The 20658-nt window shown below is 43.2% G+C and overlaps 1 protein-coding gene and 1 pseudogene across 20 annotated transcripts in view; one reads left to right on the top strand and one right to left on the bottom strand.

Annotated features, from left to right (window-relative positions):
* Positions 1-20658, bottom strand: part of TRPM6 (transient receptor potential cation channel subfamily M member 6) — a 375800-nt gene that overhangs the window by 280932 nt on the left and 74210 nt on the right. For 19 of the 20 annotated variants that reach the window (XR_012516553.1, XR_012516546.1, XR_012516543.1 and 16 more), the window contains 6 exons: positions 16737-16861; positions 12257-12428; positions 3976-4144; positions 2594-2717; positions 1846-1918; positions 1623-1723 (listed from right to left, as the gene is read on the bottom strand). Coding sequence is in view for 3 of the 20 variants with exons in the window: in XM_010341208.3 (XP_010339510.2) it covers positions 1623-1723; positions 1846-1918; positions 2594-2717; positions 3976-4144; positions 12257-12428; positions 16737-16861 (764 nt within the window). In the remaining 17 variants the exon portion in view is untranslated. Of the gene's footprint in view, positions 1-1622; positions 1724-1845; positions 1919-2593; positions 2718-3975; positions 4145-12256; positions 12429-16736; positions 16862-20658 lie in introns of those variants that run through there. The other variant, XR_012516556.1, reaches the window with a different exon arrangement.
* LOC104651894 (haloacid dehalogenase-like hydrolase domain-containing 5 pseudogene) lies at positions 4338-7778 on the top strand (annotated as a pseudogene).

Here is a 20658-nt window from a genome sequence, read left to right as displayed (position 1 = left end):
AGCTAGGCGTTCAAATTCCTGTAGTTTCAATCATGAATTAAAATATAGCCAAACATGTAAGTCCTCAAAATATCTATCTCTCATATTCCCTTCTTCAGGAACTTACTGAAAGATGTACACCATCAAAATAAATGAGTAAATGAAGAAGAGGAAGATGGGGACATAGAAGACATGCCGTCTAACTCAGGAAAGAGGCAAGGGAGTTCACAGATGATGAGTGCGCATCCGCATCCGGGATGACAGCGGCACACCAGGAGGAGAAGGCAACCGGTCCACATTGCAGCCATAAGGCCCACAAGACAGAAGTGCTGGAAAACTTCCAAAACTCATGAACCAAAATACAGCAATATGACATTATTTAGAAGTATGGAAATTTGCTGGGTGTGGTGGCTCATGCCTGTAATCAAAGCACTTCGGGAGGCCAAGGAGGGTGGATCACAAGGTCAGGAGTTCGAGATCAGCCTGGCCAATATGGTGAGACACTGTCTGTACTAAAAACACAAATATTAGCTGGGCGTGGTGGTGGGTGCCTGTAGTCCCAGCTACTTGGGAGGCCAAGGCAGGAGAATCACTTGAAACCTGCAGGTGGAGGTTGCAGTGAGCTGAGATGGTGCCACTGCACTCCAGCCTGGGTGACAGAGCGAGACTCAGTTTAAAAAAAAAAAGAAAGAAAAGAAAAGAAAGAAAGAAATATGGAGATTATAAGTGTTAGAACAATCAAAAACGTCTTAAATACTAGCTCTTGTGAAATTAGCATGGCAGAGAACTACCATCTTTTTAAATTGCCTTTTAATATCATTTGATATTTTAAACAATGTGCATGCATTAGCTTGACCCAAAAATAATACACCTGTATTATAGCCACAACTGTAATTTTTTAAATGAAATGTTAATAGTGATTATCATCAGCATCTGGGTAATCTTTCTTCTCTTTTATGTTTTCACTAATTTCTAATGTGAGCACTTACTATCTTTTAAAGCAAAAGTAAGCTTTGAGTTTTAAATAACGAGATAAAACTCTACCTAAAAATAAATTAAAAATCGTATGCTGGGCACAGTGGCTCACGCCTGTAATCCTAGCACTTTGGGAGACCAAGGTAGCAGGATCATTTGAAGCCAGGAGTTCAAGATCAGCCTGGGCAATATAGCAAGTCGTTATCTCTAAAATAAAATACCATTTTCCAGAGAAATTAGTTGGGCATGGTAGTGTGCACATGCGATCCCAGCTATTCAGGAGGCTGAGGTGGAGGGATGACCTGACCTTAGGAGTTAGTTACAGTGAGCTATGATCTCACCATTGCACACCATTCTGGAAGACAGAGTGAGATCTGGTATCTAAAAATAAAATAACATAGATAAAATAAAATACAAAAGCTGCCATTCTGTCTTTCCCTCAACGTCCCTTTTCAGCTTCCGTTAGATTGCAGAGCCAGAAGAAAAAAAAGAAAAAAATGTTTCCAGGAAGGCAAAGTTGATGGGAGAAGTGTCTTAGCTATCCCAGCTACAGAGATGCTACCCCACACTTTTACCAAAGCAATCTGTATCCCCTCTCATTTTCTTTTGCCCCTTCCTAACAGATCATCACACAAAATATTTTTCCAAATATCTCATTTTCACTATACCTTCCAGTGTTGTCCATAAATTAGGATATGTTTCTTGGCAATGTCAACTCTGTCCCAAGCCACTGCCAGATTTAGTTGCTCTGATGCTGATAAATTTGTGCCTAGGATAAAAGAAAGGAACAATCATATATTATTTTCAAAACATCTGCACCAGAAGCACAAAGTACTGTGGAACATGAGAAGTAGAAGTGAGGAACAACTGCAACCCCATCCAGATACTCACCCTTCAGCAAAGCTGTGAGGACTGCTAAGTCAAGGTCTTGCTGCTCTTCAGAGTCAGCATCAAATATGGTAATCTACAATAGTGAAAAACAGCCATACATTTGGGGAACTACCAAATAAATGCTTTCAAAGAGCACCCACAAAATTCAGACTGGAGCTAATGAATTGAGGAAAACATTCTTCTTTAAAACCTTTTTTTTTTTTTTAACTGTTCCCTTACCCTTTAAAAATAGTTCTGTGTAATTTTCATTCAATTTTATACCTTTTCTGGAACACTGTTATACTAAGTACTTTTATTCTGTAGTCTTGAATTTGCAGCATGAAGGGTGAGGACAGCAGTGACAGTAAGAAGCCAAGTTTACTCAACTAAAAATCAAATTCTGTAGAGCTAGATACACCCCAAATCAAAATTTTAAAAATCCATTTTTTATTTTTAATTACTTTTAATTTTCTTAAAATTTTATTTTAAGTTCTGGGGTACATGTGTAGGATGTGCAAGTTTGTTACACAGGTAAACATATGTCATGGTGGTTTGCTGCACCTATCAACCCATCACCTAGGTATTAAGCCCTGCATGCATTAGCTATTTTTCCTGATTCTCTCCCTCCCCACTCCCCCCAACAGGTCCCTGTGTGTTGTTACCCTTCCTGTGTCCATCATATTTTTTTTAATTGTGAAAATAAATGTCATAATGTTTACAAATTAGCAGTTCTTAATTAAATGTTGAATCATCAACTTGTCATACTCACACAATCCCTGTGAACCATACACTCCATTAGAATTTGGAAAAGGTGCTTGGACTCCTTAAGACTAAAGTTGAAAGTGTTCTGAATCATGCAGATGATCTCTTCTTTTACCTGAGGACGCAGCATCCTGGAAGAGAAATAAGTGGTCTTGACACAACCCAGAGAGGGGACTGAGCTGGCAATACCAGTAGAAGAAAACACCCCATTGCTTCCCAGACTGAAAAGGTGTCTACGGACAGTTCTGCCAGGAAAGCAAATGAGGGGGGAACAAACGGAAGCAGGAGCTCAAGAAGAAGGCTGAATCTGAAAGTGAGAATGGAGCTGGGCATGGTGGCTCACACTTGTAATCCAGCACTTTGGGAGGCCCAGGTGGAGGATCATTGAGGCCAGGAGTTCAAGGCCAGCCTGGGCAACATAGCAAGACCCTGTCTCTATTTTTACATTTTTAAGGAAGGAAGGAAGGAAAGGAGGGAGGAAGGGAGGGAAAGAAAAAGAGTATGGGTTGATCTGCCACATCCGGAAAAGAATATACTCTGAAGTGGAGTTCTGAAGCTGGTAGATTTCCAGAGGGCTGAGAATCTCCAGAAATTATAAGTATTATATTCTATAAAGGATCTGAAACCCCAAAAGGTTTAATAACCACAAGTCCAGGATGATTTTAGAAAAGGGAGAGGAGTGAAAGCAGAGGGAGGTGGGAGAGGGTGGAAGTGGAAGCAGGAGGGATGAACAGAGAGAGCAACTGCAAGCAAAGACACTCCAGAGAGCTGTTACAGCATAAGCAGCAAACGACTGCTTATTAAGTAAATTAGTGGGGTCCACATTTTAGTTGTTAGGCACTGTACTTTTTATTTATACAACAGAAATATCATGCTTTTGAAACTGGAAGAATTACACTGGATAGAGGGATGGTAAGAGAAAAATTATCTTATTTGAAAAGAGGAAAGAATTGAAATAAGCACAACATATGCTATGAAAATGTCAGGATATAGACTTCCCCAATTTCTGCCTAACGGCAAATGAATATGAAGGTGCTCTGGGCCCAACACTGGCCACCTCCCTTACTGCAAGGTCCTTACGGCTGTAATGGCCGACTGCTCGAGCAACACCTCCCTCACTCCCCCTGCAACCACCTCTTCCCACAATTCAGGCAAGACTGAAGCTTCCCTGTTAAAGGTAGGTCAATCTTCAGCTAAGAAAATAGCAACTCTCATCGCTGAAGGGCATTCTGATGTTGAACAACAAACACAAAGTTGCTGAGAAATGAAATCCAGTCTCAACTTCTATACTCCAAGAGTATCTGGCCCACATAAATGTACAGTCGAAAGAACTAAAATGGAAGGATAAATAGTCCCTATCGTTTCAAAAAGGAAGAGCCAACAACTCACCCTTCATCTGCCAGGTGTTTGTGTGTGAAGGCCAGGAGGTCGGCTGCCCTGCCTGTGCCCTCACACACCACCACCGGGTCCTTGTCCTTGACAGTCTCCCACACTGACAGGATGACGTTGGGACCGCCTTCCACCACCAGCCCCACCACGGGCACGCCTTGTCTTGAGCCTATTCCAGACCACAAATAATACCATACTGTTAGAGAATCCCTATCTTAACCAGTCAGCCACTTTGACTTCCAGACAAGTCTCAATTACCATCATGTTCATCCCTTGCACTGGTCCCTCTCTCATTTTACCCCGGTTTGCCTAGATCAAGACCAAGCCAGAAACTTAGACTTCAAATAAAATGTGGCATAAATATGGCGAGAGCAACCTCAAGCTTTTACCAGGTAAAAAGGCTTTCAATAATTTTTTTAAAATAAGTATTCCTTAAGAAATTATAACTTTCTATTACGGGAAACTTCAAAAGTATCTAAAAGTAAACAGAATATAATGGATCCCAATGTTTTCATCACTCATCTCCAAAAATGAGCAACATTAACCAGTTCAATAAATGTTTTAATTATTACTTATTTACTTATTTATTTCATATAAGACAAGGTCTCACTCTGTCACCTAGGCTGGAGTGCAGTGGTGCAAACACAGCTCACTGCAGCCTTGACTTCCTGAGCTCAAGCAATCCTCCTGTCTCAGCCTCCTGAGTAGATGGGACCACAAGTATGTACAACCACACACAATTTTTTTTTTAAGTTGTTTGTAGAGTTGGGGTCTCCCTGTGTTGCTCAGGCTAATCGTAAGCTCCTGATCTCAAGTGATCTTCCTGCCTCAGCCTCCCAAAGTCCTGGGATTACAGGCACGAGCCACCACACCCAGCCTCTACAAACTTTTAATGGTGGTTATTTCTAGGAATGAGGTAGGATGACAACTTGCATTTCCATTTATTTCATTTTTTATCGTTTAAATTTTTTATGATGACTGTATGTTACCTTTTTATCTTGCAGACTATATAACCCAAGCATATATATACAACACATACATATATACATAACTTTATTAAAGTAAGAAAGAACAAAAAGGAATAACTGCAGTTATTCTTTTAAAAAAGATGTAAGCAAAAAAGCTTACAGAATAATATGCACAGTATTATCCTATGTGTATTTTTTAAACCATAGACATAGATACGTATTTTATATAAATGTATGCACGTACCTGTATGTATACCATGCTATATAAATCACCAGAAAAATCTGGAAGGATACACATCACACTATGAACAGTGGAAAAGAGAGGGGAAGGTTTAAGAAGATATTGAAAAGGGACCTTGACTATTTATTCTACAGATTTCTTATTTGCTTTAAGTTTTTGTACCACACATGTATTGATATACCACATTTAAATCACTATATTTTACTTTATTTTTCAAAAGAAGAAAATTGGACAAGCAACACTACAGTCACCCCTGAGTAAAAGAGGAGTTTACTCTGGTCCCCTGTTTTCAGGGGCCCACACTGGCCCTCCTCTGGCCACGCCCCTGCCCTCATGATGAGGCATCTACAAAGCCAAGAGTCAAGGGAAGCCTGTGCTCGCTCCCCAGCTTACTAGGATGCCCAAGAAACACCATGTTCTGGCTCAGCACTTCCAAAATTCCAAGGTTTCCAAACTCAAGCCTGGCCTTCCTGCTATATGTGTGAAGATAAAAGGCTAAGACATATTTTATACAGTTAGCTAGATTTAAGGCATTTAAATATCTAGACATATAGTATGTGGTCTTCTGTGTGTACTCTGTGTCAGACTCTCAAATGTTAGGGGTGGGTTGGTTACCTAAAACTTCATTCTGTCAATTTAGTTGCTTTGACATTCTACTTCTTTTCCATACACTTCCACCTCATCATTTTCTCCATATCACTAAAAAACGTATCTATGATATACCAACTAATAGACATAGGGTTTCTCTAAATAGATAGTCTTATAAAAGCCAAATGAAGTGGCAAAAATAGTATAAGGCACAAAAGTAATAGAAGAAAATTTCGATTAATATTTTATTGATTTTGGAATAAAAACACTTTTGTAAGAGAATTTTTTGTATCTTGTGTAATAAAATGTTATTCAGCCATTAAAATGTACTAAATTATACTCATTGACATGGAAATACGACCATGTTTAGTGGGGCAGGGGAACAGTACAAAAGAAGCGTTATGAAACCATCCCAGTTTTTGCTCAAAAAGTGTGTGTGTGTTTGTGTGTCTGCGCGTGTGTGTTGAAAATTTGTGAAAGGATACATATGAAAAGGTTAAGAATGGTGAGTTTTGATATTGAGATTATGGAAAACTGTCCCGTTCTTCTCGTATCCACTTTCTTTGCATTACCTGAATGTGAAAGTATATAACACTTTTACCATTTGAAAACAAAATCAATATGGGCATTTTTATAAAAGAGGAAGATAATTCAATCTCTGTTATTAGGTACACTTATCTTTTTTTTTTTTTAATTGAGTCTCACTCTGTTGCCCAGACAAGAGTGCAGTGGCACCATCTCGGCTCATTGCAACCTCCACCTCCTGGGTTCAAGTGGCATGATCTTGGCTCACTGTAACCTCCACCTTCTGGATTCAAGTGAGTCTCCTGCCTCAGCACCCTGAGTAGCTGGGATTACAGTCATGTGCCATCATACCCAACTAATCTTTTGTATTTTTAATAGAGATGGGAGTTTCACCATGTTGGCCAGGCTGGTCTCGAACTCCTGGCCTCAGGTGATCCATCTGCCTCGGCCTTTCAAAGTGCTGGGATTACAGGCATAAGCCACCATGCTCAGCCCACTTTTTGTGAAGTAATAACTTATTCTTACAAAATCAAATATATCTATGGCTATTTTCTGCAAACAGTAACAACAACCACCTTACTAATACACTAATAAAAATTGGTTTAAAATAATGTAAAATTCTTACTCAGAAATCCCACCAGAGAGCTGCTTCTACCGTAAGCTTTCAGGGTGAGGGGGGAATACAATGTTAGACCTCCGAATTAAAAGTTCCTAGAATAGGCTCAGTGCGGCGTGTGGGCTCTACTGGCGGCCAGCACACAGGGCTGCTGGACTGTTGGGCTGCCGCTCCCACAGGGGCTATGCTGTGGGCCCCGCTCAGAGCCCCCCCACCTTTGAGTTCCTGTTGGACATCGATGGAGTGCTTGTCTGGGGCCATAGAGTGATCCCTGCTGCTCTGGAAGCCTTTCAAAGGCTGATGAACTCCCACGGGGAGCTGCGGATGCCCGGGAGTTTTTGTCACAAATGCCGGGAACATCTTACAACACAGCAAAGCCCAGGAGCTGTCAGCCCTGCTGGGGTGCAAGGTGGATGCAGACCAAGTTATCCTCTCTCACAGCCCCATGGAGCTCTTCTCAAAGTACCACGAGAAGCGGATGCTGGTGTCTCGGCAGGGGCCTGTGCTGGAAAATGCCCAGGGACTGGGATTCCAGAATGTTGTTACCATGGACGAGCTGCGGATGGCCTTCCCTCTGCTTGACAAGGTGGACCTAGAGCGGCGGCCGAAGACCACGCCCCTCCGGCTGAAGACCACGCCCCTCCCAAGGAATGACTTCCCCCACATTGAAGGGGTGCTCCTCCTAGGGGAGCCCGTCCGCTGGGAGACCAGCCTGCAGCTGATAACAGATGTCCTCTTCAGCAATGGGAGCCCTGGGACTAGCCTGGCGACAGCCCCCTACCCCCACCTCCCGGTCCTGGCTAGCAACGTGGATCTCCTGTGGATGGCTGAAGCCAAGATGCCCAGTTTTTATAGGCCTGCATAAAAGAAATTTCCAGAGTGGCTGTTATCCAGATGATGCTTCACTCCTATATCCGACTCCCAATCAAGGCACCAGCCAACTGACTCCTTCCCCCCACTTTGCCCCTATTCAGCAGTAAGTAGCCAGAAAGAAGCGGCGTCCTATATATCATCAAAAAGGTCAGAATGTAAGGCTGGTTGCCTCCCCGGGAGTTCGAACACACCCATCTCCCTACCCGCGTGAAAATTACGTTATCAGAATATGCCCATCATCTAGCTCCACCTTGGAAATCCCCTCTGCACTCGGCACCTAACCCCACCCTTGGAAATCCCCTCTGCACTCGGCACCTAGCCCACCTTGGAAATCCCCTCTGCACTCGGCACCTAACCCCACCCTTGGAAATCCCCTCTGCACTCGGCACCTAGCCTGCCTTGGAAATCCCCTCTGCACACGGCACCTAACCCTGCCCTTGGAAATCCCCTCTGCACACGGCACCTAACCCTGCCCTTGGAAATCCCCTCTGCACTCGGCACCTAACCCCGCCCTTGGAAATCCCCTCTGCACTCGGCCCCTAGCCCGCCTTGGAAATCCCCTCCGCACACGGCACCTAACCCCGCCCTTGGAAATCCCCTCTGCACTCGGCACCTAGCCACGCCTTGGAAATCCCCTCTGCACACGGCACCTAACCCCGCCCTTGGAAATCCCCTCTGCACTCGGCACCTAGCCCACCTTGGAAATCCCCTCTGCACACGGCACCTAACCCCGCCCTTGGAAATCCCCTCTGCACTCGGCACCTAACCCCGCCCTTGGAAATCCCCTCTGCACTTAGCACCTAGCCCACCTTGGAAATCCCCTCTGCACACGGCACCTAACCCCGCCCTTGGAAATCCCCTCTGCACTCGGCACTTAGCCCACTCACCGGAAATCCCACCTACCTACCAATAGCAGCTCACCCCGTCCACATCCTGTTTCTCCAAATCTAATTGAATGCCTTCATTCCCTATAAAACCCCACTCCTGAGAGGAGTCAGGCTCAACTTCCCTGGCCCCTCTCCCCAGGACCACAGAACCTCGCCCGGGAGCTGAATAAATTGGCATTTAATTTAAAAAAATAAAAGTAAAAAAAATAAGAAATTTAAAAACGGTTCCTACAATAGGCATTCCAGGAAAGGACACTCACTCTTCTCCCTTGAGACTTGGATTATGCAAAAATACAGAGGCATCGTGGCTTATGTTTCCTACCTTGAAATTACATCCTTAGAGTCTTACAGAACAGGAGCTGACATTGGCCACATTTCAAATGGCTGAAGGCAGGGATTCCTACAGCAACTTTATAATGTGAGGTTTTTTTGTTTGTTTTGTTTTTTAAGTATTCTCTGCCAACAACAAGGGTTTTCCAGGGACAAGAAGAAGAATGGCTGAAAAGCAATAATATAAATCAACCACAGGCTGGGCACAGTGGCTCACACCTGTAATCCCAGCACTTTGGGAGGCCAAAGCAGCCTGGCCAGCATGGTGAAACCCAGTCTCTACTAAAAATGCAAACAAATTAGCCAGGTGTGGCGGCAGGCACCTGTAGTCCCAGCTACTCAGGAGGCTGGGGCAGGATAATTGCTTAAACTCAGGATGGGGAGGTTGCAGTGAGCTGAGACTGTACCACTGCACTCTAGCCTGAGTGACACAGCAACACTCAGTTACAAGAAAAAACAAAAGAAAGTCAAATAAATCAACCACATATTTAAGTATTTTCATGCAATCAAACATAAATCCCGGCTGGGCGCAGTGGCTCACAACTGTAATCCCAGCACTTTGGGAGGCCAAGGGAGGAGGATCATGAGGTCAAGAGATCGAGACCATCCTGGCCAACATGGTGAATCTCCGTCTCTACCAAAACACAAGAATTAGCTGGGTGTGGTGGTGCACACCTGTACTCCCAGCTACTTGGGAGGCTGAGGCAGGAGAATTGCTTGAACCTGGAAGACAGAGGTTGCAGTGAACCAAGATTTCGCCACTGCACTCCAGCCCAGTGCCTGGCAACAGAACAAGACTCTGTGTCAAAAAATAAATAAATAAATAAATAAATAAATCCCTTTTTGATCATACCAACAACAAATACAAATATGGTAGCAAACCTCCCTCATGAGCATGTTAGGTATGAAGATTAGCTTTGATACATAAGAATTTCGAGTTTCTTGAGGGCATGTCTTCTCTTTCTTCTGTGTGTGTGTGTGCACAGGTGGCTTAATTGCTTTTGCTATTTTTATATGGGTTCTCCTTAGAATAATGAATATTACCAGTCCACTGGAATTGACTCCACAGTCAGCAAAAGCCTCCAGATAAATCCTATATTTCAAGGTCTTTGAAAGGAGAAAAATGTTATCTGCTGCTATAAGCGAGGTCAGGGTTGTCGCATTCATACTAAAATGAGGACTCGGCAGGGAATAAGAAAGACAAAGACTCCTGTGCCTCTCATGGGGCATACATTACACTGCTACACAGAACCCCAAGCAATTTAGGTAGTAGGCAAAGGTGAACAGAGGCAATAGGACATTTCAGGTAATATTTCAGGCCCCTAATGGACCCCTCTCTATATGGATCCTTCTTCAAGGTCCTTCTCTGACCTCTCTTCCTTCCCTCTGCTCTGCTGGTCTCCCTTCTCCCAGTCATTCCCACCCCGGAGAAGACCACATGCCTGATCCTCTCTCCCCTCTTCTGACCTGCATAAGCCTCAGAACCCTTATTCACACTAAGAGTTAAGTGAACGACCACAACCCCCAGAGTCCCTCGCCTCCCTCTCCTACCCCACAGTCCATGAGAGGATCCCTGCACCAAAGTAGGGAAAAAGGAAGGAAAGAAACAGGCATTTATTAAAGACATATCATGTACCTAACACGAGTCTAGACATCGCTAATATACATCTTCTCAATTAATTCTCACAACCAACATTAGAAGTAGATAGTGCTTTCCATTTTATAGTAAGAAAACAGTTTGACAGATGTGAACTCCATTGGCCAAGGTCACAGGCACAAAATGACAGAGCTTCAATCTGTCTATCCTCATTACATTCTGCTGCTTCCAGGGATCAAGGCTAAAAACTAAATGGACTTCCAGCCTTTGATTTTTTCAGTTAACGCTCAAAGGCTGAAGAGGACTTGAGCCTCCTGAAGGCATTCTCACTCCCTGGCCCTTTGTCCCAAAGAAGTATTTTGTGGAAGATTTAATTCAGCACAAGAGGCAGCAGTCCACTTTCTGGTGCCTTGAACCAAAAGTCTCCAATTTTCCAGGCAGCATTCAGCCCTCCTGTTCCCTGTAAAGGATTCAAACTTCCCTGCCCAATGGCGCATGCCGATTCTGGCCCTCCCTGCTCCTCTCTTTCCTCGAGATAAAACTACCAAAATGCCCCTCTTGAAGCACCATTGTGAGCATGACACAAACTTGACACTTTCCAAGGTCCCTATTTCTTTTTCTTTTTCTTTTTTTTGAAACAGAGCCTCACTCTGTTGCCCAGGGTGAAGTGCAGTGCTGCGATCTTGGCTCGGCACAACTTCCGCCTCCTAGATTCCAGCAATTCTCCTGCCTCAGCCTCCTGGGTAGCTGGGATTATGGGCATGCACCACCATGCCTGGCTAATTTTTGGATATCTAGAAGAGATGAGGTTTCACTGTGTTGGCCAGGCTGGTCTCGAACTCCTGACCTCAGATGATCTGCCCACCTCCACCTCCCAAAGTGTTGGGATTATAGGTGTGAGTCACCACACCCAGCTCCAAGGTCCCTATTTCTAAAACTCCTGTCTGGTCTTAACCCCTTCCCTGTCTACGGCCACCCCACCCACACATGAAATATCATCTTCCCTGACCATCAAAGCTCACGCTCCAAGTACCCTCAAGCTAGTCTCCTGAATGCTCTTCAGCCACCCTGCTTCCCACATGGGTATCTTCCCTCCTCTCTCCCTCCATCTAGCCAACCCAAATGACTCTTTGAGGATCCACCGAAGTCTTCATCCCTCCATCATCCCCCTGACATATCTTCCTCTCTCTCACCTGTCACCCACAAGTCTGCACTGTCTTATATCCTGCTTTCTTCTGGCTGTGGGTTCACTGTGTTAACTTAATCCCCCGGCTGCTCTAAGGCAGGGGCCAATTTGGGCCTCTCTACTCTGTGCAGGTGACAAGCGAGCACCTTGACCACAGTGAACCCACAGCTGGAAGAAAGCGGGATGTCAGACGGTGCAGACTTGTGGGTGACAGTTGAGAGACACAAGAAATCTTTGGGGGGGTCACGGAAGGATAAAAACATTAGTGAATCCTCGAACAGTCATTCGGGTGGGCTAGATGGAGGGAGAGAGGAGGGGAGATACCCACGTGGGAAGCAGGGTGGCCGAAGAGCATTCTGGAGACTAGCTTGAGGGGACTAAGGGTGTGAGCTCTGATGGTCAGGGAACACCATGAAAGACCTCAGGAGGCCTCCAACCAGCCCCACTGACTGAGTCCCTGTGATACTCACGGCAGTGTATTTTCTGCAGAGAGAGGTGCTTCTCCAGGTTCCTTCTGAGCTTCATTTCATTTCCATACTTGCCCACGGTCCCATCATCAGACAGGATGAAGTGTGAGTGCATGCTGTTGAGTGTTGTGAGCTTGCTGAGGGGGTTACCCAGAGTCTGGTACAGGCACACCACCTGAGAGACAGCAAGGACAAGAGAGGGTCAGCACTCTAGATCCTTCCCCAGGCTCACCTGCTCCAGAGGCCTATCTCTATGTGCTCAAAAAGCGCCTGTCTAGTTTAAAAAGTATCACTTGCAATTTAGAGCAGTGCTTCTCAAACTATCTGTGGTATCGCTTTTTTAAATTTCCCATGTTTTAATGAACCAATATGGGATCCTACTATGAATAACTAGTAGGCAGCTTGTGGTACATGAGATTCACAACAGAAGTTCAACAATAATGAAACATACCCTGTTCAGCAAGATCAGCCTGCTTTCCATGTGCTTGAATAACACAGCACAGTCACATTGCTGACAGTGGTTCTAAATATTTTTTCTTTTTTTTGTTTCTGAGAGGGAGTCTTGCTCTGTCATCCAGGCTGGAATGCAGTGGCACGATCTTAGCTCACTGCAACCTCCGCCTCCTGGGTTCAAGCGATTCTCCTGTCACAGCCTCCCGAGTAGCTGGGATTACAGGCCCGCACCTCCACACTGGCTAATCTTTGTATTTTCAGTAGAGAAGGAATTCAAGCAAGGCCTTCTATTTCATTTCTGTGCTTACCTTGCTTCAAACCACTAAAAAACAATTCAAAGATTGACACCAGTATACAGACCACACCATTATTCAAAAATACTGTCTTTTAGTACATTTATTCCAGAATAATATTTTGACACTGACTTTTCTCTAGTATTCCAAAGAGAATAGCTGGCCATGTGCGGTGGTTCATGCCCATAATCCCAGCACTTTGGAAGGCCAAGACTGGCAGATCACTTGAGGTCAGGAGTTCAAGACCAGCCTGGCCAACATGGTAAAACCCTATCACTATTAAAATTACAAAAATTAGCCAGGCATGGTGGTGTGTGCTATATTCACAGCTACTCAGGAGGCTAAAGCACAAGAATCACTTGAACCTCGGAGGCAGAGGTTGCAGTGAGCCTATATCTTGCCACTGCATTCCAGTCTGCGTGACACAGCGAGACTCTATCTCAAGAAAACACACATACGCACACACACATACACACAGTAGAACAGTCAAGCAGCCAAAAAGCATTTCATTCATTATAAAACATCAAAACTTTATTACATTACATTAATGAACACTTTCTTAAGTTGTTCCACTTCGTATTTGCTTTTAGAGGCAAGAGTATAGTATTTAGAAGAGTAAGAAAGCCCAAGTTTCAGTTGAGGCCCTTCCTATACAACTGCAACCAAGTGATTGGTGAGAATATCTTTCTCTATATGGAGTATTTAAGTTTTTGAGTGTTAAGTACATAGAGCATGTAAGCTAATAAAGAAAGGACGTTATAAAGAAATGTCAGCATGTTGAAACTCTGTTGAAATAATGAATCTGTGCAATGACTCATAACATTATAAAAAGAGAGACCACCATATATTACAAGGGAAAGACATACCTCTTCCTATGGCATAAACTTACACAGAAAACCTGAATCTGATCATACCTCTCGATGAGACTACCAACTTACAAGAAGCAAAGAAACATGCTAAACCCAGCTACAAAAGATTAAATCTGGAAAATCCAAGCTGTAACAAACTCTTCAGAATAAATGACCCAGTTTCCTTAACAAGTAAATTATACACACATAAAAAAATGAGATGGGGCCGGGCGCGGTGGCTCAAGCCTGTAATCCCAGCACTTTGGGAGGCCGAGGTGGGTGGATCACGAGGTCAAGAGATCGAGACCATCCTGGTCAACATGGTGAAACCCCGTCTCTACTAAAAATACAAAAAATTAGCTGGGCATGGTGGAGCGTGCCTGTAATCCCAGCTACTCGGGAGGCTGAGGCAGGAGAATTGCCTGAGCCCAGGAGGCGGAGGTTGCGGTGAGCCGAGATCGCGCCATTGCACTCCAGCCTGGGTAACAAGAGCGAAACTCCGTCTCAAAAAAAAAAAAAAAAAAATGAGATGGAAGTAAAATCCATAGATTAAAAGTGACAAAAAACAACAACAACAACAACAAAAAACCCAGGTCAAGAGGTATATGAACCCATCACAATGTATGACACTTTTTTGGATAATGAAATCAAAACATTAAACAATAATGTTTAATTATTGTTTAATTTTAAAAAAAAGACTCAAGAAATCATGGTTTTGAAAAAAAAAAAAAAAACATTATGAGGCAATGAAAAATTTGACTAGACTGGATAGTCAGTGTTAGGAATTCCTGGTAATTTTTTAGATATAATAATGTCATTATGTCTTTTTCATTGGCCATGCACTTTAGAAAAAACTATCAAAATATTTATAGATGAAATGATCTGATGTCTCAAATTTGCTTCAAAATAATGGAGGGGGTCAGCTGAATGGATAAGGGAAGAGAAGAAACAAAATTGACTATGAGCTACTAACTGCTAAAGCTGGAGATAGGTACGTAGGAAAGAGTTCATTTTTCTAATTTTTCTGCTGCCTAATATGTTTGAAGTTTTCCAAATTAAAAGTTAAAACAGGTTGGGTATGGTGGCTCACGCCTGTAATCCCAGCACTTTGGGAAGCTGAGGCAGGCAGATCATCTGAGGTCAGGAGTTTGAAACCAGCCTACCCAACATGGTGAAACCCCATCTCTACTAAAAGTACAAAAATTAGCCAGGCATGGTGGTAGGTGCCTGTAATACCAGCTAGTCGGGAGGCTGAGGCAGGAGAATTACTTGAACCTAGGAGGCAGAAGTTGCAGTGAGCAGAGATTGCACCACTGCACTCCAGCCTAGGCAACAGAGCCAGACTCTGTCTCAGAAAAAAAAAAAAAAAAAAGTTAAAACAACCCATAAGCTTTGGGAGGCCGAGGCAGGTGGATCATGAGGTCAAGAGATCGAGACCATCCTGGCCAACATGGTGAAACCCCGTCTCTGCTAAAAATATAAAAATTAGCCGAGCGTTTGGCACGCGCCTGTGGTCCCAGCTACTTCGGAGGCTGAGGCGGAAGAATCGCTTGAACCCAGGAGGCGGAGGTTGCAGTGAGTTGAGACTGCACCACTGTGCTCCAGCCTGGCAACAGAGCAAGACCCCATCTCAAAAAAAAATAAAAATAAAAAACCCATAAGCATGTCTGTATTAATCAGCATGGAGAAATAACTATGGCATTAGGTACGCTTAAAAAAAGCAGATTTATAGTAGTGAGTTCTGTTGTTACTTTTTAAATATACATTTTTTTTACTGTACATATTCACACATATATAGCTGTACATATACACACATCCATAGAAAATATTCTGAAATGATCCACACGGAAATATTAACAGTAGTCATCTTTCTTCTTTAGAACATTTTCTTATGTCTGATATTTTACTGAAAACTTAGTCTTACAAACAGACTGAGACAAGTCTAGTCCCTTTAAAAGAATACATGGGATCAACCAATACATAAGAAGCAATGAAGCAGAGTAAAACAAGGTAAGAGATGAGAACTAAGAGGGTCAAATTAAGAATGTCCCTTGTTTCACTCTGGGCAAACCACTGCAAGAACCTTGGCTACTACTTTAAGTGAGACAGGAGCCATTGAAGGCTTTTGCACAGAGAAATAGCATTATCTGATTTGTATATTTTAAAAGAATCATTCTGGCTACTATGTTGAGACTAGGCTGTTAGGAGACAAAGGTAAGAATAAAAATGGCTATTGCTTGCCAGGCACGGTGGCTCAAGCCTGTAATCCCAGCACTTTGGGAGGCCGAGGCGGGTGGATCATGAGGTCAAAAGATCGAGACCATCCTGGTCAACAAGGTGAAACCCCGTCTCTACTAAAAATACAAAAATTAGCTGGGCATGGTGGCGCGTGCCTGTAATCCCAGCTACTCAGGAGGCTGAGGCAGGAGAATTGCCTGAACCCAGGAGGCGGAGTTTGCGGTGAGCCGAGATCGCGCCATTGCACTCCAGCCTGGGTAACAAGAGCGAAACTCCGTCTCAAAAAAAAAAAAATGGCTATTGCAATCATTCAGGCGACAGATAATGGTGGCTTGGATTCACTCAGTAACTGTAGGGGTAGTGAGAAGAAATCAGATTCTAGATATATTTTTAAAGTGAAACTGATGGATCAAGTTTGAGTGTGAGACAAAGACATCATTCCAGGATTGGTCCAAGGCTTTTGGCTTGAGCAACTCCAAGCGTGGGATTGTCATCTTCTAAGACAGAGTGAGGGAAGCAGCAGAAAGTCAGGAGTTAGTATTGAACATACCATATCTGTGATGTTCATTCATTAGACTCCAGGTACAGTGTTAAGCTGGCAATTTGAACACATGTTCATTTTCTTTTGCTGTGAAAGGATTGTCTACTTACATCTTTTCCAATAAGGTCTCTCTGGTTCTCAATGACACCCCAAGGAGGGATTCCAACTGTCCAGATTTTTCTCAAGGAACGAGAGGAATGGGATTTCAAGGCATCCCCAACATGCTTGGACACTCCTATAAACAACCAGTTTAGAAGTCAAACTTGAATTCATAAATTGTGCAAAACAAAGAGACTGCCAGAAAGAAACAAATAAATAGGCAACCATATGTGAAGGGCTATTCTTAGGGAAAGTTGCTGGCACAGTGGAATTAGTTTCTGATATCTTGGCTTCCTCTCTTCTTTCTGGACACCTCTTCCTCTCATCATTACCTCTCTCTACCTTAACAATGTTCCTCTCCCTTTGGGCAAGTTCTGCCTACAACCCCAGTTCTGACCCTACTCTTGCCTAACCAAAATGCTATGCACTGCCCTTCCTCAGCAAGCCCAGTGCTAATATTATGAATTTTTTCCCCTAATCTTACTTAAAGTCCCAGCAAAATATCCTGCAGGTATGTCCCTTGCTTATTAAGGTAAACTAATTTAATAGCTTTATATACACAAATATATCAAAGTTATCCCCCAAAAAAATATTTCAAAGCTAATACATCGAGGAGTAGTATGTTAATGTTTGCCCTTCTGGAATTAATACTTGTCATTATTACAGTAGCTAACACTTACTGGCACATAGTAAGATTTCAGTAAGTGTGGGCTACCTTTGTATGTATTTATACTTTAAGCTGGAACTTTTTAAAGTCCATTTTATAGGCAAAACTTGTGGTATGGAGAGTTTAAATTGTCCAAGGTAGCAGAGCTTTGGACAATTTATTTAGAGCTTAGATTTTGTAGAGATCGGATTCCAGTTTAGCCAATCCGACCTTTTTAAAGAATAGACTGTACTTTTTAGAGCAGTTTTAGGTTCACAGAAAAATTGAATGAAAAGCACTGCAATTTCCCTTGCCACTCCCTGGTCCTGCACAAACACAGCCTCCCCAACTATTGGCATCCCCTATGGGACTGGTACATTTGTTAAAATTGATGACTCTGCATTATAAGGTCATGACTAATAGATTATCATTATTCTCCATAGTCCTCAGTTTACATTAGGGTTCACTCTTGGTGCTGTACATTCTGTAAGTTTTGACAAACATACAATGATGTATATCCACCATGTTAGTATCACTGCCCTGAAAATATTCTGTGCTCTGCCTACTCATCCCTCTCTCCTCTCAGCTCCTAGCAACCGCTAATCTTTCTACTGCCTCCATAGATTTGCCTTTTTCAGAATGTCATATACTGTAGTTGGAATCATACAGTAAGTAGCCTTTGAGATTGGCATAATCTGACCTTTAAATCACAATGATGCATTATAAGACTTATTCTTCCTATGTGTGGTACTGACCCTATCTGTGTCTTTAGCACAGAAAGAAAAAATAACCTGCATATTGCAAGGATCTGCTGCTTACCAGCTAAATCATTTCCTTGTTCTTGGCATCTTCCCTTCCAATTCATTTTCTGACCTTCTCCCAAAACCATCTCTAGAATCTGGGATCTGGATCATGGGCACACATCAATATCAAGTGTGGAGCCATCCACCCCAGGAGAGACTCTGATTCCATGGTTTGGCAGGGTTTGTCAACATTGTTGGTATTGTTATAAGCACCTTATATGTGATCGTAATACATATTGCCTGTTGAGACTCTCTGTAAAACCCCATCTGATCATGTTATCCCCCTATTTGTCCTGCTGTTCAAATTCCTTTCAGGGCACCTTGCTACATAGAGAATAAGGCATTAGCATGGCACCCAATCTGGTTCCAGTCTCCTTTGCAGTCCCTGTTCCCTGCCACATGGCACACACTCCAGCGAGGACCTTTATCACTTCTTTCTACACATGCCTTCATCTCTGTGTGCCTAACCCTGAGCTGCCACTTCTTAGTAATGCCACTTCCTACCTTTCCCACAAGACCAATGCCAAGTGCTATATCCTTCCCAAGACTTCCAAGGTACCCTCAGTAGAAACTGGAATTAATCTCCCTCTTCCTTGTATTCTCAAAACACTTCCTTTGAAACTCAACTATAAACCAGTCAGCATCAATTTCTCACTAGTTGCTTTTTGTCTGTCACAGCCCAACCCATCCCTAAATCCAGGGTCCTCCTCTTTCATCCCTAGCACCTATCCAGATGCTTGTCACACAGTGGTTTCTCAAGGCTTGTGGCATTCAATTTAAGTAAATGTCAAAGATTCATGCCAAATTATGTTCAACTATGGTTGAGAAGTCTGTCAAGAATTGACAGAAGCTCATAAGCAGAGCTCAAATTTAAATGTGCACAGGAATCGTCGGGGGATGTTGTTAAAATGCAGGTCCTGATTCTGCAGGTCTGGGGTGGGGCCTGAAATAGGCACTTCCAGCAAGCTCTCAGTTGATGCTGGTGCTGCTGGTCCAGGGACTAAACCTTAAGTGGCCAGGCCTTAGAGGAGCTGTGGTTGAATCAGGTCAGACTGATTGTTTTTTGTTGTCATCGTCTTCATCGCCGTCTTCTTCTTTTTTTCTTCCTTCTTCCTCCTCCTCCTCCTCTTCCTCCTCCTCCTCCTCCTCCTTCTAGATAGTGTCTTGCTTTGTCATCCAGGCTGTGTGCAGTGGCATGATCACAGCTCACTACAGCCTCAACCTTTCAGGCTCAAGTAAGCCTCCCACCTCGGCCTCCCCATTAGCTGGGTCTACAGGTGCACACCACCACATCCAGCTAATTTCCGTATTCTTTTAGAGACAGGGTTTTGCCACATTGCCCAGGCTGGTCTCGAATTCCTCAGCTCAGGTGATTCACCAGCCCTCAGCTTCCCAAAGGGCTGGGATTATAGGCATGAACCACGGCATCGGCCTGATTGTTGTTTAGTGGAGATCCAAGTATTTCTCATTTTCCATTTATTTTGCTCATATAAAGTATTTCAATCATCTTCACACTACTCTATTTGTGTTCCTTTAGGTTAGCTGACACGAACCTAAATGAACTTTTTAAGGCATTAAGTAAAACAAAGCATGACATTCAGTTAGTGATTCAAACAAAAAGCCTTGTCCAAGCCTGGCTTTTTAATGAATGATGTGAAACTTCCCTACCCACCCACTTTTTTTACTGGAAATCAAATAAGAACCATACAATGGACTTAGAACTCTGCCAACTTCAATTTCTTCCAAGAATGTGAAACAATCTCTATAAAATATTCATGATAAACTACTGTGTTACCTATTCATGACAGGTCAAACCCCTTGGTTTTATTTTGCTTTGTTTTTTTAGTCATTCACTTCCTTCATTTCTTTTCAGCCAAAAGAAACTTTATTATATCAGTACAAGGTGCTAAAGGCTTAGGCAGATGTTCAGACACTGGCCCCTAGTATACAATCAGAAGGAGAGCAACACACTAACTCATCCTAACCTGTAAGGTAAAATATCAACGTTCTACAGGTGCTACAGGCAGTAAATGCTGTAGAAACTAAAAGACAAAAGTGAGTAGCTCTAGTTGAGATATTCAAAAGGCTGTCTCATGAGTGTGTTGGCATCTCGTGTAGATTTTAAAACATGGACAAAATTTGATAGGAGACACTGGTGAGGGCATACCAAATCAAAAGAGAGAAAAGCACATAGAAAATAGAAAACCACAGGTGAGTAACAAATTGGTAAGAGACAAGAGTTTATGGAATCACCGGTTCTCAATCCTGGCTGACATGCTTCCGAAGCTCCAGACTGAAAGCCTCTAATTCATCTGGGGAAGTGTGTACATCTGTATTTTAAAAGCTCCCCAGGTTGTCCTTATGTGCAGAGAGTTCACAAACACTGAAGCAAAGAAATAAGGTCAGAGCCCACCATAGGAAGTTCTGGAATTTCAGATTTCAAGAAGTATAAAAGAGCCAATGATTGAGATGGTGAGTCTTTCA

The sequence above is a fragment of the Saimiri boliviensis genome, chromosome 2, assembly GCF_048565385.1.
Source record: "Saimiri boliviensis isolate mSaiBol1 chromosome 2, mSaiBol1.pri, whole genome shotgun sequence".
Taxonomy (NCBI): Eukaryota; Metazoa; Chordata; class Mammalia; order Primates; family Cebidae; genus Saimiri; species Saimiri boliviensis.
The sequence above is the reverse complement of the archived record's forward strand: the minus strand, read 5'-3'. Positions and strand labels throughout refer to the sequence as shown.